General features: G+C 42.8%; 2 protein-coding genes across 2 annotated transcripts in view; one reads left to right on the forward strand and one right to left on the reverse strand.

The window, feature by feature from the left end:
- The window catches only part of NUFIP1 (nuclear FMR1 interacting protein 1), a 333972-nt gene extending 320001 nt beyond the window's left edge, over positions 1-13971 (reverse strand). Inside the window, exon 1 of the mRNA XM_085621822.1 lies at positions 13544-13971. Coding sequence (XP_085477948.1) covers positions 13544-13928 — 385 coding nt within the window. The 5' untranslated portion in view covers positions 13929-13971. The remainder of the gene's footprint in view (positions 1-13543) is intronic.
- A 520-nt stretch (positions 13972-14491) lies between these two features.
- Positions 14492-24325, forward strand: part of GPALPP1 (GPALPP motifs containing 1) — a 145671-nt gene continuing 135837 nt past the window's right edge. The window contains exon 1 of the mRNA XM_085621823.1: positions 14492-14673. Coding sequence (XP_085477949.1) covers positions 14508-14673 — 166 coding nt within the window. The 5' untranslated portion in view covers positions 14492-14507. The remainder of the gene's footprint in view (positions 14674-24325) is intronic.

The raw sequence follows: 24325 nt of genomic DNA on the forward strand, positions 1-24325 counted from the left end.
ACACAGTACGATGCCTACCAACTTGAGGCGGGTTATTTACACACTTTTTCGCACTAGCTATAAGCTTGAGCAGATGTAGCAAAGATTAAAGTTTTACCTAGCTGGCACCAATCCTAGGATTACATATTTGTGATATGGGTACTCCCTCCTCTAAAAATGTTTTACAAAAATCTCGCACTGGGGTCCGCTGTGCAAATCAATGATGAAGTTGGGGCACTGTTGTAAAGCATTTTACTAGAAATTCTGAGTCTAATAAATGTGGTATAAGCCGGTGTAAAGCATGTTTAAGGAAAGGGAACGACAAGTGTGTTAATTCAACCCCGACTAGTTAGCTTACCTCTTATCAAGTTACCTAGATCTCACTCACCATGGCCAGTTTGAGTACCTAGATGTAGCAAAGACAACTTTCTCCGTTGTATTATCTCAAGAGCCTTTGTGCCTCCCAGAAATGTTGAATACCTAGCAGTCTGCTTATGGGAGCAATCCACCTTCTTCTCAGAGTCAGATAGCCGGGTAGAAAAGTAAGAAATGCTCTTCTGTCTCCAGTACAGAAGGGACAATAGGCCAACAAGATGGTATCCTTAACCCATCTAGCTGTGAATATTTTAAGAAGTAGGTTACCAGTTCTAAATCTTTGGACGGATTGTTTACATGACTGGGCCTGATTCTGTCCACATATGGCTCAAAACTGGGCATTCATTTTTGAAGAAGAATTTTGCAGTAAGGTCCTCATCTCTTTGATCGTTCCATAACTTGTATAACATGTAGTCCCAGTAGATGTTATTCCCCCTAGTGGATGTGGCTTTTCCCATGGTCGCTGGAGTCTGCCATAGTTCCTTTTAATAAATGCACAGAGGTGTTTGATCGCACAGAGTCCGGGAGTGGCTACACTTTTGTCTAGCTCAATAAGTCCGATCAGAGCCTGACGATAAGGAGCCAGTTCCACTGTTGTCCATAACCGTACCCAGTATTTTAATGAATTTGCATTCTACTGTGACGAAGGAAGTAATGCCAGCGCTGCTCCATAGCTCTTCTACGCAAGTTACCCCGGGGACCGACTTTTGCCAAAAAGACTTCTAAAACTGGCGAAACTGTTCTATTGGAAGTGTCTTTTAATTTTCTTACAACAGCAGCCTCCCAGTGTTGCAGTATAGCCCTACATTTCTCTATCTGCAGAGCCCATGATAGATTGTCAGTGAGTCGGATGCCCAAGTAGTCAAAGCTATTTACTTGTTCAATGCGTATGCCTTCCACCATCATCTTGCCCCTAAAACAAAGATGGGGTTTAATTACCATGAATTTGGATTTCCTGGCATTTGGCTCGAAGCCCCTGGATGCACAGAAGGCAGCGAATTGGAACCTCTACTTATAACCCCTGACCTGGCACCGAAGCTCTTTTCAGAACGGTAGCATGCAACGTTATTGGGGAAATGTGATAGTATTTGGTGTTTAGTTTTTTCAGTGAGTATTAATAAAAGGGAGACACAGTGTTAGTGTTTGGAATCTGTGTACATAATTACAGTAGTATGGCTAGAATTTACTGTTTAGTTATCTTATTCAACGATAATGTTAAAGAGAAAACAATAGGTGTTTGGTGTATATTTACGTTGATAGAATTAAAACAGGAGTATTTAAGTTTTTTTCCCCTTAATGTTGGTAATTATGAGTGGTTAGTAAATTGGGGATAGTATTAGTATTGGTTTATACTTAGTACTGGTGACTAGCTAGAGAGCATTTTTATAAGAAGAAATGTGCGTGGTTATTTGGTTTGCTTCACATGGGTTTCAGTCGTGTCCAACAATTAACAACGGTTTGGGATGGTTGATCTTGTAGGTCAAATATGTCAGTCCGCAGGTTATCATTAAAATATGCTATTGTTTTTCAGTTGAGTCAAATGGGGATCAGTCTGGGTGCTCCCCTATCCTGGCATGTACCGTTGTGGATTGGTGATGGGATGATACTAACAGAATACACCGGTGTTTGAATGATACGTTTTCAGAAGTTTTAATCTGCATGTACTGCAGGCTGTCAGCACTGTGTGAGAGACATTTCGCTGATGTTTATGCAGTTGCTAGAAGGCGAGATTCTGATAAAAATGTAGGTATTTCCTTCCATTCGTAAGTGGTCTAGTTGTTTTTTGTCAACAAGTATGACTGGATGTTGGGCATGCTGAAGTGCTAGGATGCAATTTTGTGTATGTGATAGTGAGTGAATGTGATGGAGTGTATTATCTTGGTGGACGTGTGTGTTGCGAAGTGTACGAGTTTGTCTTTTTGTCTCTGTATCACTATTGCATTAATTTGACGTTTGTCCTGAGTGGAAGGAAAGAGAATATATGGACCTGCAATGTCTGGTTTGTCCTGTATGGAGGGAAAGGGGATGATGTAGTGATGTGACACGTCTGTGTTCAAAGGGGCTGAGAGGGCACACTGTAGAATGTTGAGTACAGATACTATGAGAAGACGCGTAGACTGTTATCTGTATGTAGGCTTGGAGTTGTTTACCATTGGATGGAGTCAGAATAGGAGCCATCAGGATGTAGCTATAACCTAAGGGACTAACATGAAATAGAGAACATAACTCCAATCTGAGTAGCTCTAGACTCTTGTATAATGACCCCACCCTCCACCGACAACATATTAACCAACTTCCTATATTGTAGGTGACCTTTGATATCACTGGGCGTGAGCTTCATGTCTTCTGTGCTTGGACTGAGAAGAAAATGCCACCAATGTCTTTTGTATGTTGGCCTGGAGTGCAGCATTGTTTTCTGTACTTTTTGATTTTCGTTTGTATGAATGCTGGATTTTTTCTGTTTATGCCTTTGTGAATAATACATTGGACTTTAAAGGTCAATGTCTTAAGCAAACAGCAATGTATGGTTGTTTAACATAAAACAGATAAATGCTTCAGGGCCTGATCACTGTTGATAAAGAAATATAAAATTAAAGACATTAGTGAAGAAGCAGAATATTAGATGGGTTCACTCCAAAGCAGGGATGACACACTATAACGTGCTCATTATTGCATGGGCTACTGATGACCAACACCTTGAAACACATACAGCATGTCTGAAAATATTTAATAAACAAAATCTTGTAGTCAGTGAAAAAGGGTCCCCTAAAAGAGAGACGACTGAAGAAACCTAGTTCTTCCAGGTTCATCCCTCCCCCACCTTTCGCCCCCATGTGGACTACTACTAGGCACTGGTGTAATGACTAAAATGTCCTGATCACTGCTAATCCGGACTCAGCGCATGTGCTCTCAACCTGAAAAGGTACATGTCGAATTGGCTTATCCTCAATTGACATCATTTGGTTTACTTGTAAGTCCTTAGTATATGGGACTGTAAATTAAAGTGTTGCTTGTGCACTGCAGGACTAGTTGTGACACAATGAGTTTGACAAGGCATAAGGATTACTTGAATGCCTCCTGCTGCTGGCTGGCAGAGCAGTTTTCCATTGCTAACTTGACTTTTCAAGCCATGGCAAAGCCCAAGCCTTCCTGTTTAGGTCGAGCATCAGCGATGACCTGTACTATCCCTCTGTGTGGCTTTGGCAAACCCACCCATTGCTATTGGCTGTTAGCTGGTTTCCTAGTGGGGAACTTCTGTTAAAGTCCCTCCTTTGTGTGTTTAGCTCTCTTTCCGGCGATTTCACTCAGAGAGCATTTTGGTCAGCCATCACATAGTGCAGCGTGTGATGGCCTCTCTCCCCCCCCTCCCATCTGTTTTGTAGTTTTATATGGCGCGAACCGGAACCGAAGGTCACTATTTAAGGACACATTTATTATTTAATAGGCACGGGGAGATTAAGCAATTTGCCCAGAATCACAGTATAATCACTTTGGTGCTTGGTCCGGCCGTAGCTCTGCATTGCAGTGCTGCTCGCACCCTAGGCTGGCCTTTTCTTAGGAACAGGCTCATGAAAGGCCGCACTGGGCTCTTTCAGAGGAAAAGCGTTGCCTTGAATATTAATGCCCGGGTTGATAGTGAGTGTGTGAGGGATCTGTGATAGGACAGCCGCTTCCGGCTTTCTCCCGCCATTGGACACCCCACACTATCCTGTGTGGCTGTAAATGAAATTCCTCTTTATTAAAGAAACTATCTGCATGGCATTCTAATTATTTTATTAAAGTCACACTATTTCCAAAAGCATTAGCGAAATACCGTTTTTTTTTGCACTGAACTTGGAAATATGACGCAAACTTTTTTCTTGAGTGCCTAATTGGTATAGGTTCCTCGTTCTAAACTATTTTATGATACGTTCTGTTCCAGGATTATCGTCAATGAGACCACTTAAGATCAGAAAAAAGCACTGAACACAAGCTATTATAAATTATTTTTTTAATAATAAATTCAATTAATGTCGGACTGTCTAAGAATTGATCAGTTCTGTAATTTTTATTAAAAACAAAACCAAAAACAAGTGAATTGGGTTATTTACTAATTTCCGATTACAAAACCCATTGTTCAAATATTGTCTTCCTTTATATAATTTTTGTTTTGATCAAAAAGGATGCGGAGCTGGTTACACTTTAAGAAAACGAATCTTTCACATTTTCTATAAAACTATACACTTCTGTAGTTTAACAAAAAGGAGATTTCATTATTAAGAAATGACGCCGAATATAAACTTGAGAATTCTTATGTTGACTCTGCTTCTGCTTCAAATTAATCCGGACTGACCTACTGAGATCTCTCTGGCTTAGACCTGGGATACGAGCCTAACTTCTGTGACTCGACAGCTTAAATGCAGATTACACGTTATTATGTGTAAATATTGTTTTAATAGTAAATACACATCATGCTGTACGAATCGCATCTTAAATCCTCAACTATTTCTCCCCAACACCCTGGCTTAAAGCATTCCACAAAGAATTGTCAAGTACCCATTTCAATCGAATAGGAACCGCTCTAGTCTTTCAAAACGTATACACACTGTAAATGGCTAGTAGGTTTGAATGGAAAAGGAGGGCAAAGTTAAAAATAAAAAAAAGGAAGGGGAGAAGTGGGGGAGGGGGAATGCAGGAAGATGGGGAAGAGACCTAGTCAATCATTTCCAACACGCCACAAAAAAAAAAAAAGAAGCTCCTCAAGTCACATTGTCCCACAAAATCAGGGGGTGCAAAATGTGAACACCAAGTTTAGAACCGGTCAGGAAGGCGTCCGTATACTGTTCTCCAAATTAGTATACCGACTTGAGTACACGGAGGAAGGATTCCACTGCTTCCGCATTTTATGGTGTATGTCTACTGTTGTGCCGTAATCGCAGGATGCTGAGCTTCACACCATTCCTTTATCCCATATATTTAAGTTCCTTCCCTACGGCCTGGAGTTGCTAACGCCTATGCTGCATTTGCTCGAATAGGCAAGGGAACATGGGCACCCTCTACCTGGAATGAGTCTATTACTCTTAGCTCAGAGTCTTTAATACCTGGACTTCGGAGCACCACTATTATCGTACCACCTCTGAGGGGGCGAGTCTCTGATGTCACTTAAGGTGTTAAAGGAGCTCAAAAGGATCTGGTCCCAAAATTTCCTTCTGGAAGACCCAACCTGTTGCAGAAAAATTAATGCATTACTTCAAGGACAGATTTTCCAGCTTCGCTCACCATACATTTTTTTTTCAATATTGTCAGTTTACTGCTCATCATAATAATTGCATTCACCGCCTTATCTTTAAAGACTGTGTTGCATTGACAGATATTCTATCCCTATAGATTTGCCGGCCAATCTAGGCAATCTGAGATTGTGATGATTTTTTTTTTTTGCAACTGCTGGCTTCTGAGTAATCCACGGTTCCATTTTTTCCAAACAAGCCTCATTCGCAGAGGTTGACAGTTGTCTTCCAGCCTTTTAAGCTGGCATCCACGGCTCCCGTCCTTTTCTCTTGGCCGTGGCCAGTTCAACAATCCCAAGCTCCTCATTGGCCAACTCTGCCCCAGCAGATTGTTGCTGGAGTTGAAAAAGTCTAGGTTAAGCTTCTTCTGTGCCTTTCGATCTTTCATGATAACAACGCTCCATCTATTGCACACAGAGGGCAGCAGGTCCTTCCTAAGCGCCCAATTAAAAATGCAGCCTCTCTTCAGTTGAACCGGTCTCTGTCTCGTCATTCTACTTGCCACATGATTGAAGACTACTGGCTCCTTTTGACCTGGCTCTCTATCTTCGCTGGGATGCTCTCAACACTTCTTAAGTGTGGACTAGCCTAGCGCCCCTAGGGCACTGATCAGACCGGCTGCCCACTTGGCATCTTGCCTCAGTCATCACTAATGCAGAAGAATCCTCTCATCACATTTACCGCTGCTATGTCTCTACCTGCCGGCAGGCCCGCTTCCTCGCCTGCTCCTTTCCAGTCCACCACCTCTGCATGGCTAAAGTATCACTGTGGCCTGTGACCGAAAGCCAGGCCCAATGTTGAACATCTAAACGGAGGGCTGTTATTAAGGTCACTGCCCATCTCTGCAAACCCGATTACCCTTTTTAGGTCGAGCCTTAGCAGCGCATGCGCTGCTCTGTGAAGCATGCTGTATTCAGGTATGGAATACAAGCTACGCCCATTTCCCACCAATCTTTTCAATTGGCTCCTGTTACTGTCCTCTCGAAATCGTTTCTCTTGACAGATAAATAGGCTTAGTAGTTCCTCCTTGGTACCGCCTAGTCTACATTCGTAACCTCCCATGAGGACTGGACCTTTTACTTGTGGTGTTACACAGTCTGCTTTATCGAAGCTGTGAGCACTATTTTCTTTAATGATCTAACACTATTCCACCCACAACATGCTTCCCTACAAGGCAGCACACCGCTGCTTTTAGATTTTTTGTAGTAGTGTATTTATTTAATTTACAGCGTGGTCCGCCTAAACTATAGCGGCTGTGTTTATTTAATTTACAGCACGGTCCGCTTTAACTATAGCGACCACTATTATTTATTTAATTTACTGCGCGGTCTGCTTTCAGTTTAGCGGTCGTGCTACAGAACCTTTCTTTATTTCTTTTTGGGTGAAAGCGCCCCATACCGCGCTTTCACTTTAAGAATTCTGAAAAGACGTCTGAACAAGTAAGGATTGTGGTTTGTGCGGATAAAAATATACCAGTACACGGTTTGTACTTGGTGAATTTTATATTATCTGACTCTTTTGATTCATCAAGTCAGTACAAAGGAGACAGCCAACACGTGTTTCGCCCCATAAACATGGCCATCCAGTCGACTGTACAGACTGAACAGATTGACCGAAATTGGGAATCTAGCCCGCAAAATTTGAGATTGACTACAAGATTGAAATTCAGGACAGCCCAGTCCTGCACTAATACCCTTTTCACGCCCTGAGGAAGCCCCAGGCTGGATGGCCATGTTTATGGGGCGAAACATGTGTTGGCTGTCTCTCTTGTACTGACTCGATGAATCAAAAGAGTCAAATATAAAATTCACCAAGTGCAAACCGTGTACTGGTATATTTTTATCCGCACAAACAATCCTTACTTGTCCAGACGTCTTTTCAGAATTCTCTTGCTCCTAGGGGGATAGGGGTCTCCCCCTTTGTCATGGACAAGTGCACCCAGTATATTGTGCTCAACTAAAACGGCGAGTAAGGCATTGGGACCATTTACCCCTACATATACAACAAGCATTTACAATGCAATGGTCTCGGCATTGTTAAAGTTAGAGCTATTGGCATTGCTCATGACATTATTTTGTTTACCATCCACAAGAGGAGAAAAACATCTGGAACATGTCAGACACTCCCCTTAGATTTCAGACAGATCAGAGAGCACCTGGAAGCTGGAACACATCCCCCCTTAGTACCCCGGCCCATCTGAAAGCACCTAGAAACTGGAAGAACCTGCACTTTAAACTTGGGAAGATCAGAAAGCACCTAGAAACAAATATACTTCTCTGCAAAACTGAGGCAGATAAGAAACCACCTAGAAACTGGAACACAGTTCCATTAGAAATCAGACAGACCAGAAAGCACTGTGAAATTAGAATGCACTCCACTTAGAAGGCGGGTAGGTACAAAAACTTGTAGAAACTGGACACTCTCCCCATAGTACTCAGAAGGATCAGAAAACACCTAGAAACTGTAACAAATTCCACTTCAAACTCGAGCACATCAGAAATCACCTAGGAACTGGAATACACACTCCCTATAATTCACACAGACGATAAAGCATGCCCCCTTCAGATGTATTGTTCTCTCTTCTATGCTACAGTCGACTTCATCCAGCATCTGTTGAGTGTCTTTGTATTTAGTGTATTTAGCAGGACTGAAAGGAGAGTTCTATTTTTCATAGAGGCCCATAAATCGAATTCCTGAGCTGCTGCAGAGCTCCAAATGTTCGGATATTTTTTTCCAGTTTGGGATTCTGGGGAATTAAATTAATGCTTTGCAAGCATTTTATTTGACATTATGAAACTTTTTATATAAGGCCTAAGACAGCTATTATGTTCTTTTAAGGGTGGGAAAAAAAAAACCCTTAACTCTGCAATTGTACTACCCGGCACTGCCTTTGATGTAATTTCCAAGAAAATCGTTTTTCAGTTTTATAAAGTGCAAACTTAAAGCGCTTTTCATGAGCACTGGTTACATTATACAAAGGCATATTCACTTTTTAAATCACAGGATGTTGATTGAGCCAACATGAGGCTTGAACCTGCTTTCTCAGCTCGCAGGTCAGCTTCTCTAGCCTTACGCCACAACCTTGCCCGCAAGTAGCATTTTCAATATTATATACAACGAAGTGACAGTTGTTGCTGATTTATCTTATGCAACTTACAACCATCGACAAAGCCAATAGCCCTGGCTTGCCAATAGCCCTGGCTTGTTGTAGGTGTAATGATACTTGTTGTGTTATACATATGGATGAATGGACAGAAGCACCAAAATACCAATTGGACGGCACACTATACTAAGCGCAGTTGTTTAGCTTTTGTGTTTTAAGCCACGCCCTCCAACTACAGCACTCTATCAGAGACCCCTCAGTTTTTTAATCCCACTTAAAGCAGGCATGCCAACCCTCCCGATTCAGGCGGGAGACTACCAATTTCAAGGCTAGTCACCCGCCTCCCGATTCCTGCAAGCAAAAACCTGATTCCTTGAGGGTTTCACTTTCAGCTGACAGGGCTTAGTATTATGTAACGTGCTAATTCTTCCAGCAATACTTAGAGTGTCGATGCAGGGTCTCTAGAAGGGGTGAAAAACCAACAAAGCCTCATTAACAAGTGAATGGTCTTTAAAAGACTTATGAAGTACTAGGGGGCAGCCCCACATATGGGGGGGGTGAAGGGGGGGCGAGGGGTATGCACTGCCAGCAACCTGCCAGGCTAGTGCACAACACTTGCATCACCCTCTCTCTGCCTGCCATTGTGCTCCATGCTTCTGAAAGGTAAGAAAAAAACGTGCATTTGCGTTTCAAATGTCCAATCCTGCAGCAGCACACTTCCAAGGCCCATACATGACAGTAACCCGATTCAAGCCCTATTCTCCCGATGTTTTTTTTTTTTTAAATCTCCCACTTTGCTCTTCTGAAATGTTGGCATGTATGCTTAAAGCCCCGAGCACAGGTATAGATTTCTCTGTGCTGCTTTTGATGTAGGGCTTATCTAATCAGTTCACGAGCCAGCCGGGTACACAGCACCCTTTGGGACAGCCAGAGAAGCCAGTGATCCTGGACCATCGCCGCTTGCACCTAGTCTGCCGTTGCAGTACCTGGGCAGAGCTGCTCTTTAACGCTTTTAACAGAGATGTACTGAGTATCTGCACTAATGTATTTCCTAATTTAGCGTACCTACACCACTCCGCAATTGCGCAATACATTTAATCGAATAGCAGCAGGAATTGTAAGTGGCAAACAGGTACCCTACTACTAGGGTAACTCTAGGTCACTGATTTCACTCCATTGGAAACCGTTATACATTTTGCAGGGCGCTCTGCTATGCCAGAAAAAATATTTAAGCACACTGTTCTCATCTCCTGTACACACTGTACTGCAAACACGGCACATTAGCTGTAATAAATTCTCCAGAGGACCTCCGTAACGCTGTTTACTGTGCTCGAAGCAAGTGAAAGGATCACAAGGAACAAAACGTAGGTATACACAAAAATAATTAGAATACTGTCCTTTTCAAAGAAAGGGAAGGCGAGTGACATGACTAAACTAGTCACCCGTTTCTGCATCCACGGGAAGGGTGCAAAATAATATGCGCCTTCCGTTTTAAGTACAGTTCCTGCGGTGATGGGGGGAGGAGGGGACACAGAAACCAACGGAGTTTGGGGCTGAGGAAGCTACCATTCCTGCCCGTCAAAATTTTAATTGCTCAAAATAAAAACAAGAGCCTATGATTCCTGGAAACCAGATACATTCTTCCTACCTGGCTTAGAGTTAGCTGAGTCGGAGGAGGCCAAGAGCTCGAACGGCTGGACTGCAATTTAATCCGGTGCCCGTGACGTGCGCGATCACGTACACTCAAGAAGCATTCTTGAGAAGCAGTTAGCAGGGTTTTCTCATCCAATCCAAAACTAGAGTACAGTCTCCGAGCCACTTCAACCAATGAATAACGCGACCAAAAACATTTAACCAATCCTGCCAGAAACAATCTCCAACCAATCCATGATTTCTACAGGTTCCAGCCACTAATAGAATATGTTTACTCGTACGTGATTGGTTGTAATCCTGGTGGGTGGCACAAGAAGATTCGGGTTCGCCGTATGATTATGGTAACACCTTTGTATACATAGAATGTAGCTTTCAAATGAACAGCAGTGGCGGTTTTAATTTTGCCTCCAACATTGTAAGAGCCTAGTTAGGTATCCCACTATGCAAAGGTCTAGGGTGACCGGAGTAATATTAAACAAGGCAGAGCAAAAGGCAAGCGCGGTCCAGCACACCACTGCCTTTCTCCGAGGCGAAGCAGAAATGCCTCGGAGAAAGGCAGCGGTGGTTTCCGATTCGGGGGCGAGTTTTTCTTTTCTCTCCTCTTGCCATTGGCTGGAGGAGATAATCAGAAAAGTTGAAACAAACACGCCCCCAAATCCGAAAAGGACGGGCCTGTTCGGAGTGACGGACCTCTTCTCCAATGGCTGGCCAGCATTCAACAGGCCAGCCAATGGAGAATAGGGGAGAAGAGGGGCGGGTTCAAGCCCCTCTTCTCCAAGTCATTAAATCTCCGACTTCCGGTTCTGCCTTCGGCAGACCGGACGGTCCTCGACCTAAAAAGCTTTCACTTTAAGGTTCGCCGCGCCCCTTTCTTTAGACGCTGCTCACTGTAACCTGAATATGGTGAGCAGTGTCTAAAGAAAGGGGGGGGGCGCGGCCACCATTAAAGTGGTCTCGGATTTGCGAGAGTTTGAGCTGGTGGCATTAAAAATAACAATGCCTTTTATGTGTGTGCTGCTTTTAAAAACACAAATAAAAGGTATTGTCATTTACAATGGTAATCGCTTAAACTCTTGCAAATGCAAGACCTATTGCATTGGCAATGCTTGTTTAAATATTTGTAAGTCACCCCTAAGGCAGGCTTACTGAGCCCTAAAAGCAGGGTACATTATATTATTAGGGTAGACCTTTAGTTTCTTGTTTTTAAGGCCCTAACAGTAAAAACCAACACTGTCATTTTGACTGTTGAAAGGCAAGTAGCCCCATTGGAGAGTTCAGTTACAAGCCCTGATTACTTGTGAATGTACTACTAGAGTTGCTACTTCAAGGTATCAAAAGAATCAGTGTATTAAATCTGATTAAATTGATAAATCCAATTTAACATCACTTGAGGGCTAAGCGCAACTTTAGTAAGTTGCCACTATTCTGCCAAAGGTTTTCAAGATCCCGTTTAAGGCTGCACATCCTCCAGACAGCCTTCTAGCCTCCGGGGGAACAGTGTTAACGACTCTCAGGCAAGTTTACAAAGAGCCTGCGAGGGCAGGAAGTATTATATCCACATGGCAGGAAAAGCCACACAAGGTGTGAGCCCAAAAGGCGAGCTTCAAAGGGGAAGCCACTTTAGAAGTGAAAATGGTGAGCACACACCAAGAAGAGCCACTCCTTTGTTTAGGTAGACAGAAGAGTGTTGGGTACAGTGAGGGAAAACCTTGGTCAAATTAGTTTTTCTGTGGGCACCTAGCTCTAAATACCAAGACCTCTATGGTGGGCTACCAAGCGCCACACACCCAGAGAAGGGTTTAGCCAACTTTGAAGTGAGCAGAATAGAGCACTCTGGGATAGTTGAATGCTACACTTTACAGGATGTTGTCATCACAAAGGGGGGCTCCAAGTAGCTCATTCGATAGTGACCGCGACATCCCCTGAGGGCACTGTCTGAGCATAAAGTAGATATACATTGACCTTTTCAACTGTACTGGAGAAGAGGCTTAGCATCAGGATGCCTATCCCTACTTAACTGCCTGCAAAACTATTTTTGCCCTGTTGACCTTGGACTTGGCAAAGAAAGGCTGCACTGAAGTTGGACTGCACCTGCTGCTCCTTGGGCTAGCAAAGAAAGGACTGTGCCTGTGGTGTCCAGCTCATGGATATGTCGTTCCCGAGCCCAAACAGAAGCAGAGACCTCCAGAGTAATTTGGCTGACTTCCAGAACCAGGGCCACAAAAGCTGGAGAAGCCTGCCTGTGCGTGTTGGTAACCCTGATCAGCGCTCACCGCAGCAGTGCAGACAAGGAGACAGAGTCCTGACATTCAAATGTTGCGCCCGAGTCTGCAGGGCCCGGGAGAGTCGTTGGAATGCACTTTGGTCACCCAGATGGAGCGTTATTAGCAGATATGGGGAACCACTGGTTTTACTGTGACTGGAGACTAGTAGCTCAGTGGCAACTGGACTTTTGCTGGATCAAAGAGGACTTCGAGAGACGTTGAATCTGGTAATCAAAGTCGCCCACAACTACCATGGTCTGAATAGTAGCCCCTTCCCCCCCAATCGACCGCATGGCATCCTCCGCATCCTATATCCCTTGCATCAGGACCACATGCCATTGCCTTCCATAGAAGCCAATGGTACATTGCTATTATCGCTGGAGACTACTTCCTCTTTGAGGTAACTGTTCTGTGGGACTTTGTTAGCTCCACTGACCTGCACCCTGCCGGAGTTTGTCAACCAAAGTAACAGGAAGTGACCGCATTAAACTTTGACAAAAGTTTTCGTGAAAAAAATTCCTACGTGACATATTTGTTGAATTTGCCAGCACTTGTTCACAGTTGAGTGAAAAGTAGTGACTTACTGTTTAAGTATTTATATAAAATCATTAAAAAAAATACAGTCTATTGTAACAAATTGGTGTTGGATTTCTTGAGAGTCGGGTTTCTTTATTTAGTTGTTTTGGCTCAGCTTAAATGCTTTTAAGTTGACTGCTCAAAGCTACAGTAGCCAGGGTTGAACTAAGGTTTGACGAACGTTTTTGACTGAACCCAAGACAGGGTTGTGAGTTTATAACACAGGGATGTCTCATAACCCCACCATATAATAAACCACATTTTCTCACAACGACCCTTTCATTAATAGACCTAATGAGGTGGGCTGTCAGTTTAAGTGTACTAACCTGGAGACTGGCCCTGCGTCTGCTGGTTCTTGTCGCGCCTGTTGTGTTGCTGCCAGTGGTGCTGGTTTTGCTGGTTAAGCAGTTGCTGGTTGTGCCAATTCTGCAGATTCGCCGATGAAGCCTGGTGGCTTTTGTACCAGTCTTCACCTGAGGCATTGGAGAAACCGCACTCTCCTAACCCCCAAAGGGATGCTTGGGGTAGAAAGGTAGGAGGACGCAGCACCGAAGGGGGGTCAGGAGGAGGAGGAGGAGGTGGGGGTGGAGGTGGTGGTGGGGGTGGGGAACAGAAGCCGGGAAGCGGGGAGCTGAAACTAGGGGGTGGAGGGAGAAAACCGGGAGGAGGAGAGCTAAAATCGGGGGGTGGATACAGCATGAAGGGTTCCATGGTAACGGTATTGGTATCTACTAAGTCCTGCAAAGTCCTTTCTACAGCTTGTTGAACACATGGACAGGCGCAGGAAACTCGCGTCACTGCAACAAAACATGTGGAGCTGCCAACATAGAGAAGGAACTAACACGACAGCCTTCGAGTTGAGTAAATGAGACCAACTCGAGGAAGAAGTGAATCCTCAACATTTTTAAAGAAAATTATTTAAAATAAACTACACAGTAATCAAATACGTCGTTAGAAACCGAATGAGAAGTGTAATTTCTCTTCTCCGTACTTTAAACTTTTTTTTATCTATAAATGAATTTTACAGCTTTGAGAAATCGCTATTAAGATAGTTTTCAAAATTCTTAAATGCATATATTAAAAGCCGCATGGCTAATAAATATTTAGGTGAGTAACCATGTTTATTCATGAAATGAAAGATACAATTTGAGTGTACAAAAATGGCCCAGAGGTTGTCTATAGTCAACTGACAACCCGGCGTAGTTGTCTGTTATCTATTTCGATACCGTGGCGCGCCGTAGACTTGTATTGGACTTGTATTGGTGCGAGGGCACGAGGGCTTTCCAGTGAATGGGCGTGGCCTGTCGCACATTCTGTTGTTACTGGAGTACGCATGCGTTTGATGTTTATGACATCCGTGATTTCCGCGAATTGACAATGGCTCGAGAGCTTATCGGTCCCGCTTTGCCCCCAGGTTTTAGGACTCGTGACAGGGATCCGGATGAAGCGAACCAGGGTAAGAGGCAAGCTAGTGGTGATGGGTGGTGGGGACCGCGGGCGGTGCTCAGCACCCAACGTTACCTGTTAGTTTTTCCTTTCGTGGGCAGCGCAAACGCTTAGAGCTGTTGTAGCGTAGACTACTTTTTACTACTGAATACATTTCCCCAGAATAACCTCAGCTACAATTTCCTGTTCCTCTTAAGTCCTTATTGAATAAGAAGCGGTGAGAAGTACATGATTGAAAGGGTGTTTATTCGCAAGTAACATATTCCCACGACCACGGCGTCCAGCTGCTGCGGATTCAAGCACGAAAAGGAACGTTGCTTGAAAGTCCACTAACAACAAACGGACATAGAGCGTGGAACACAGTTGAGTGTAACAAGTTTGTTCACGAGGATCACATGCAAGACCCTCCATGGAAGACTGCATGCGTCCATCTTGTGCACAAGAATGATAACCACACCACAACAGTCCTCTGATAGATCTTGTTCTGTGCTGAAAGGGACAAGAATATTAAGGGGATGAACTCATATTTTCGTATGAGGATCTGGAAAAAGATAATAGCATCCAAGGGCGCAACTGTACCAGAACTTCGGGAGGGGGGGATGAGGGGGGCTAAAACTCCCAGACAGGGTTGGCCCTAGTCGAACACAGTGCAACAGTCTTTTTTTGGCGCCCCTCTTCCATTTCCTCCTTCTCCGTGAATTTCCTCACTACCACTCACCAACAGTGCACCTCAACTCTTTATATAGCACTTTTCTAGCAAATATTTCATTTTTTTATATCGCTACTTATAGTTTACTCACAGTTCTGTGATGTGCATAGTAGACTGCAGGGTGAGCTACAGGGTGAACAGCACAAGTGCATTGTGAGAGTGATCACTGTGAGTGCAGGATGAGCAGGTGAATTGTGTGAGTGCATGGTGATCAGTGTGAGTGCCTTGTGTGCTGTGAGTGCAGGTTGAGCATTAAAGTGAAGAGCGAGAATGAGGAGTGCATCCTCAGACGCTTGAAGTAACTCAGCATGTTATTGACGACTGCGTAGGGTTTCAGATACGTTAAACTAATGCTATTATGGCATTAATCAGGCATCAATGGTGGAAGAAATAAATAATGTGTTGATCCTGCAACAAACTTCCAGTCTTATGATTATGGTTATTTTGATGTCCCAGACAATTCCATGTCCAGCTATCAAGAACAGTAATGTCAATGGCCAAGTGTATGAGGGCAGGGTTCCATGATCAATAAATCACATAAATAAAACCTTGGTCAATAACTCTGGGTATGTCTCACTCCTTGTGCAGACATTTATGTTAATATGGAACTACCCAAAGTGTATATGGGACGATATCCAGGATCAATTGGGCATATGTATACCCCTCATCACTGGCTTGAAGTGGATTTAAGTGGGACAGTGTATCATTTTCACAGAGCCATATTACAGGGTATTTATATAACCATTCATTATGAAAGTCTCGTTTTGGAGCTGCTGAGGGAGTTTCATATAAGGGCTAAAGTGCTACATATCAACACCTGTGCTGAACCAATTGTAATAGTACACCAAGCATACCTGATTAAGCGAATGTTCGCAACATCAGCAGAATACTCTCTAAATTCATAAGGGTAAACAGACCAACCATAAGGTGACATGATCAAAAATTCAATAAATCACTGTAGCCATGACTCTTACTGACACAGTTAAAGAATGCTGCATCGATGAGTGTAGAGAAATAGTGGGTCTAGAAACAACAAATTAATGCAGGATTATAAATGCACATGCTATTCTGCATCAGTGTTGTGTCCCCAAGTGGTCTCTATGCCCAGTGTCACAAATAGCCTGGATTCCTCTTTCTCAATTCCTTTTTTCGATCACTTCTTCGTGCGTTCATCTTTACATGCTTTATTTTATTCACTTTGAAGCCTGCCAATGATTGATCTTGGTGTTTTTCAAAATGACAGGCCACGTGGTAACTCCGGTCCCCAATCTTTATGGCTCGCATGTGTTGCAATATCCTGATCCTCAGTCTGTTGATTGTGCTTCCAATGTATAGTTTGTTGCAGTCACACTTCAAAACATATAATACAAAGTCAGTGTCACATATTATTCGGTCCTGAATTGTAACAATGCGACCCTCATATGTCTGATGTGTTTTTTGGTTTAGTCGATATTGGCAGGCTTTTCAGGAAGTGCATTTTATAGAACCATTCATTTTTGTTTGGCAAATTCCTTTCTTTTCCGGCATCATAAAACCTTTGTGTACGAATGTCCCCCAATGATCTTGTGTTTTTTTAGATGTTATTAGGGGACCCATGCCAGTGACTCCCTTGAGATATTCATCCTTTTCCAATATATGCCAACTTTTTGGTAGGATTTTCTTGATGCTGGACTGAGCTGGATCGAATTGGAGAAAGAGCCTTTTACCTTACCATCTTTCCTAGTTAGTTCAGTGTTCTATTGGTATAGAAATTTTTCTCTTGTTTTTTTTTTTAATCAACCCTCTCCTTAGCTTCCTTTAGGGCATTGGATGGGTAACCTTAATGGTGAATCTTCCATTCATTTTGGGTATTTCATTTTCATAGTCCTTCGTTGAGCAAATTCTTTTCACCCTCAAATTTGGCCATATAGAATGCTCCATTTTAAAACAGCAGGGTGGCCACTATTAGCATTGAGAATTAAGTTTGTGGCTGTAGCCTTTTTATGTCGAGCCTAGAGCAGCGCGCATGCGCTGCACTAGGAGAGGGCCTCTTGGAATCACTCCAGACTTCCCAGAGACTTCTTAGTGTGGGTCGGACTCCTCCCACACATTCCATTGGCCTTTGCGTGTGGCTTTCAATAATGAAAGCACGCAAATGGCCAAAGACGGGTGCATGTCCCGCCTTTCCTCTAAACGTTCACTCCCATGGCCTTTGGGTCTCGGGAGCGAGCAGCGGCGCGCAGGCTGGCAGATGGTCGTGGATCAGGTTACTAATTTATAGCACGGTCGCATCACTTTCGCATCAGCGCTTGTTTTGTGTTTGTTTTTACTTTCTGCCACCACTCGACACAAACCAGGTGAGGAAAAACGTGTTGTAATTTTACAAAACTCCTTATAATTTGAGTTGCATGTGAGCACAGTAGGTTGTGCGATGGTTCTTCACATATTTCTTTTATGTTTACTTAGGATTAACTTTCACAGTCTCATTTTGTTAAAGCTCAGCCATGAGGCGTTCAACGCAGGCAGGAGGCACCATGGATAGATCTTATTCCCCATCCTCTTATAGCGTTTTCACATAATACCACTCAGTGCCACACAATCACAGCCACATTTACACTCTACTCAATGCAACATAAAAACGCTCCACATAATACCACTCAGTGCTACATATTTACGCGCCACATCATTACACTTTACTCAATGCAACACAAAGCACTCCACATGATGCGACTCAGTGTCACATAATTACACACTAATCAATGCAACATAAATACACCCCACATACCACTCAGTACCACATAATTACAAGCCACATAATTACTCTCTACTCAATGCAACATAAATACACTCCACATAATACCACTCAGTGCCACATAATTACACGCCACATAATTACACTCTACTCAATACAACATACACTCCACATAATACCACTCAGTACCACATAATTACACGTCACATTTACACACTATTCAATGCAACATAAATACACTCCACTTAATACCACTGTCCCACATAATTACACTGAACAGTGGTGTTGGCTACACACTCCTTGCATTTACTTTGTAAACCAAAGAATTTTTCAAAACTTTTTGATGATCAGTTTGCTACGCCTGATGGTGTGTACCTAACACACCAAGTCATACAAGAAAAGAAGGGGGGCCTGAAGGCAAATAGCCTGCTGGATCCAGGTGCGCACAACCTAAAATGATGTACAAACTATCATACTTATAATCATGAATTCAATCTTTTTGAACCGAACGCATTTTGATAATCTTTGGTCTTACAAAGTTTTAATCAATAAATTCCTTATTGTGCTGAACGATACATGCGAATGCTGTAATGTTATTACAGTCACTTAAAAAAAAGTAACAATACTAATTCAACATCATTGCAACAAAACATAATTTAAAGACAAAAGCCCAATGCATTTCGGGACTGCTGCCGTCACTTCTTCAGGTGCGTCTCTGTAAAACAAAGTAACATAGTTATGTAAATGTACATTCCTGCCGATTTATAAGCCATCTGTATACTTCATTCAATAATGCAATGTATAATCCTTCTCCCAAGCTAAGAACCATTCTGTGTTACCCTTTAAATCCAAAGATCCTAAATGTGCATGTATTTGAAAGAATATATGACAAAGGGATCAACGTAAGTGACACTAAGTTACTTGTATATATTTTAAAGAAAACCACTCATCTCCAGTCGAATATGGAGCCCCCGCGGTTTCAATGTGCCCAACTGCTTTATCCAAAAAATCTCCCTTTGCAGTAAGCATTTGTTGATGTCTAATCATGTTTGTTCTGCTACTGTTTCTAAGATCTGAAACTTGATCCATGCTATGGTGCGGCGATTATCCGTCCAATGTGTAGCTAAACGCAATGTGGCACTCATGTTGCGAATACGGCTTTTGTGTCGGAAATCCAAATCTTACGTTTCCTTTCGGTCTTGCCGATATACAGATGGGCACTTAATAGAGTAAATCACAGTGTTGGTATTGCAATCTCCCTTAAAAAATAACTTAATTCTTTCCCATGTGTGTGGATGAGAGATCTTGTTACCCTTGATAACGTTATTGCAATGTATGCAATTCTGACATTTATGCATTCCAGTGATATCCTTTCTATTCAGTCGTTTTACCGGCGAGTAATTCCTTGATGTTCCTCGACCTTGCACCCCTTCTTACTCAATCCATTCAACTCATCCACTACCAATTCGTAAAATAGATCTATCTTATTGCCAGGTGGTAGTTGAGGGCAGAATTTTAATGTAGATCTGCACCCACTCTGTATTGTTGCATCTGCTGTAAATCCCATTCTATTCAAGGCCATGTCGTCTTCAGTGCCTTTACTTTCACTTTGCTCAAGAATGACAGTGGTATCATTGTAACTTTTTCTTGTTGATGTTTTCCTACAAGTTGCTCCTTCTGCATTAGGAGGCTCACTCGTATCTGGGATTGCAACCTGTGCGATGTTCTAGGTCTTGAATCTCCAGTAGTTTTCGGCATCACCTATTTTAAATCCTCAAGTCTGATGCCTTGAGTTCATGAAAATACATATGGAGATATAGATATATATATCTCGCCTACAAGGAAGGTCACCTCAAGCAACTTTTTTTTTTATTTCGTGAGAAAAGGATCATGTTTAATTTTAAGCTCTTTTATTTACATTAGACTCCTTGCAATGCAATTCCACTTGTTGATTTAACTCTTCTGTAATTATCTTAAAAAACAAACATGCTTGCAGCAAACCTACCCTTTTATGGATTTTTTTTAATGAACGTCATAAACGTTTGTGGTAATTTTTGCGACTCTTGATTCTCTCTCAAAGCCATCTTATTACATCTTCAGTATTTACAAGAAACGTTACCCCACACACACCTACTGCTTGATGTGACAGGGTATCAATCACAGTAAGTAGGTAATAGAAATGGACATGTCTGAGTGATACACAATACGAAAAATGCCTGTTTTTTCTTAAGTTAGGCTGGGAGTCAGACTGGTTTTACTATTGATTTATCATACCTCTCTCTTGAGCACCACTGTCTGAATTTCAGCTTCGCTGAGCACATATAAACAAATGAGTGACTAATGGCATCACCTGGATCATCTTATAATTGAGTCAAGGATTCACTTTTTGAGTGCACAGCCAAACAAATCTCTCCTCAATATTTATAGTCTTCTAAATGTTAAAGACTTCTTTGTTGCCATATTGACTTTTGTTCATGGTTATTTCTCGTTCTTAAGCAATTAGCGTTTCAGAACATTGAGTAAAATATGTCAGTACAGAGTATTCTCTTATCTGTGCAATTAGCATAGCATTCTTCTAGTGATGGCCCTCTCTGGGCTAAATATTACCAAAGATGACTTCACTGCCGAAATTAAAAATGTGCCACCACTTGTCCTGTGGAAGTGAGCAAGGGAGCCAATTCGAAGGGAGAAAAAACCTGCAACTCTTGGTTTTAAAACCTAATATGCAAAACAGGCTAAGTAAAGTCTATTGATGTAAATAACAACAGAAGTCTGCCTTTTCAAATATTTGCAAATGTTTCAGTTTCGTGCATTATGTGGCTTTTATTACAATAACATGTTTTTGAACATAAACCTACAAAGATACCGGAAAGATTATAGGAGAGCATACCGCCATATTGCAGGTTGAGGTGGTGTTATTAGTATCTCCATCTAGATTTTATTAGGTCTCGCCTGGCGTAGGCTGCGCAGACAAGCGCAGTCTCGCTGGCGAGATTTAACGAGTTATGGTAGATTTCACTAGCGGGGTTTAAGCCCCGCCCCTCTTTTCCATTGGCTGGCGTCACCGTTTATGTTAAACGGTGGCCAGCCATTGGTAAAGAGCTTCCAGTGACGTACAGTTTTCTCTTTTAGAGCCGTCCCGGTTGGACTGGCTCGCTTGGTTTACGTTTGTGGTAAAATCTTTCTTATCTTTATGGGGCCATGTGTTTCAAACACATGGCCCCATAAAGACAAGAAACCTTTCATGGCAGAAGGAAAGCAGGCCGCATGTTTATTTTTGCATCGCGCTTAAAGTGACAGCGCAATGCAAAAATAAACAGTGGCTGACTGGCGAGCGCTTTTTTTTTGCGTGCGCTTTTTCCTTGTTACAAATAACTCCCAGTTTTGGGTCTGCAGTGAGCACAAACAGCCCACGTCAGCATTCTATGCTTACTTTTAATACTGTGTGGGGATTGTTGTCTATTTTCCTTCTCTTCACATATATGACTTCTCGCTTCGCAAAGGTTTTTATTTTCATTTTCAGGATTGATTTTTTTTTTGTCTTTGAAGTTACGCGAGTTCCCCCTGAAATTCCTGTGTGTCCAATTTGGCAGCAGACTCTTGGCGCCAAGTTGCCGTGTTTTTGCAGAGGGCACTTGCTTTTGTAACTGGCTTGTCTGGGCCATATGTCGCTTCGTGGACTTGGAGTCACGGCGGTCCTGAGAGTATCGTGGGGGATCTGAAGCCGACGCCCGGCATAGAAGACGGAGGAGCAGCCTTCGCTGCTTGAGGAGCGACCCACCCGTGCCTTCGTAGCTCTCACGCTTTTCCCCTGGTCCTGGTCGGATATGATTCTCTGCCTTCAAGGGTAAGCTTCGGCCGTCACTGCGTGCTTTTTACATGCACCTGCTGCTGGTAAACCTTTGCTTTCAGTGTCCGCATGCTTCACGTGTGATCTTCCGCAGCCGGCACCCATCCCTCATGCTTACTCTGCTTCCATGCCCCTGATTTACCTATAATATTGCATATGTCCCTACATGTGCATTGCTTCTCTTGACTCCGTGCGTCACTTGTAACTCTTCCACACGTGTACCACTGCTCCACAAGTACCCAGCTTCCCGTGCCTGATGCTTTACCTACGCTTTTGCCTCAAGTGTAACCATCCTCCACATGTGCCAATAGCTCTGGCTAAACACTTATAAGGTCCCAAAGGCGAGACCTATTGGCTATGCCAATGCTTGTCTCTACAGCCAACAGAACTGAACCAAATTAGTTGTCGTAGCTCTCTCATAATGTCCGCTAGAAACCTAATAATTCTAAGTTTAAAGCCTGTATCGAAAAAGTAGCTGACTCTGTTCTGTCTGAACTCTCACATTTCCTCCAATAGGAGAACTGCCCACCAATGTCGACCTCCGTACAATACTTTGTATCAACACACTTTAAGTTGTTTGTCTGTGTCAAATGCTGAAATGGAATCCTACCTTTTCATCCATTGGTCTGGGACAAACAGCCAATTATGTTTTTAATGCAGTTTTTTAAATTACTACAGAGTTTCTCTCCAAGCATGTGCCCCTTTTCCTCTCCATGCTTAAATCTTGGATTTTGTGATCATTTTGTTCAAATAAAGAATAACATTTGACCTTATCAGAAGTCTATTTTGTGAAGGTGATAAATCCGTATTCTCGAAATGTATGCAAGCTGCTGGCTCTTTCCTGGCCTTTCACGGTGTAGGGGTAGTGCTAGAAGTTTGTATGCTTAACTTGTCTTTGATTCAGTCTAAATTTCAAGGCACGTTGAAAGCTTTGGTCTTAGCAAATACTCAGCAGGCGAAACTAATCGATCTACTTGAGAGTTGGGTTAGACCAACGAGCAAATCTCCATACCAAGAAGAGTTCGACACCTGACAATCATAAACTGGGTCCAAATGACAAACAATCAACGGAATCCTAAAACATCATTGTTTGCTGTTTCCCAGCTCTAGTGTATGAATGGAGGGAAAGATATGGCAAAACGGGGTGTTGTCTAGGTTTAACCTTTTAAGCCAATGCTATAGAAAAGGGAGAAAAAAATAATTCTGTATAAAGCCTGCACCAGACTCTAACCTCAGTTAGCTGATAAAGAGTGTATCTGAAGCTCAAAAACACATTCTTATACTTCATCCGTGTAGGAGTGGAAATGTTCCAGCATCCCACAACCAGATCATGTGTTTTTCATCACTTAGACCGTTTTTTAGTAAAGACCAACCAGTTGAGACAAAAACAAGTATTTGCAACGCAATAGGTCTCGCATTTACGCGAGTTTGAGCTATTGACATTGCAAATAACAATGCCTTTTATTTTTGTTTTCTTTTTAAAAACCTAAATAAAAGGAATTATTTACAATGCCAATAGCTTGAACTCGCGTAACTGCTAGACCTATTGCATTGCAATTGCTTGTTTCTTCTTCTATCCTTCTGAATCCAAATGACTGACTAACCTATCCACCACGTAAAATTACTTTCATATTTCACTATACTAATTCAACAGTAATCCTCCATGGGTCCCGGTGTAGTATGCTACTCGCCGAAAAAATGCTTTGACGCCTCGTATCGGGTAGTAAGCTCTATATAAATGCAATTATAATACAATGTGACTGGCTCAAGTAATTCCAAAGACTAACATGATTGACACTGCCCCAGCACTATCATCTCTAGGGTACAAACACGGATGTGATCGACTCTACCTTTGGCCTGTTACCTTTCTAAGGGAAAGAATATGACTCTTCCCCCAGCCCTTTCACCTCTCAGAAGCAGAGACTGGCACATAGCTGCCAAGTTTCACAGGTCCATATGTGACTGCTTTATCAAGGCCAGGTTTTTTTTTTTTGGAAGTGTGGGACTTGTGGTTTTATTTGACCCAGCATAAAACCAGGACTACATGTCCCAGAATTCTAAGAAAAATTAGGGCTGGACCAACTAGTCACACGTGGACCTGGGATACCTGGCAGCTCTGCCCCGGCATTACCCCCTCTCAGGTGCAAAGAATAACATGACTGACTCCATCCCAGACCTATTACCTTTCAGAGGGAAAGACATATGTACTCTTTCCCTTGCCACTACACTTCTCAGAGACATGTGACTGACCCTGCCCTAACACCTCACCTATGAAAATCAAACTCCGTTTGTCTCTCAGCCGGTTCACCTCTCGGGTGCAAACACTGGCATGTGAGGGATGACGCCCAGCCCTCCCATGCCCATCATGTTGG

Source organism: Triturus cristatus, chromosome 8 (assembly GCF_964204655.1).
Source record: "Triturus cristatus chromosome 8, aTriCri1.1, whole genome shotgun sequence".
Taxonomy (NCBI): domain Eukaryota; kingdom Metazoa; phylum Chordata; class Amphibia; order Caudata; family Salamandridae; genus Triturus; species Triturus cristatus.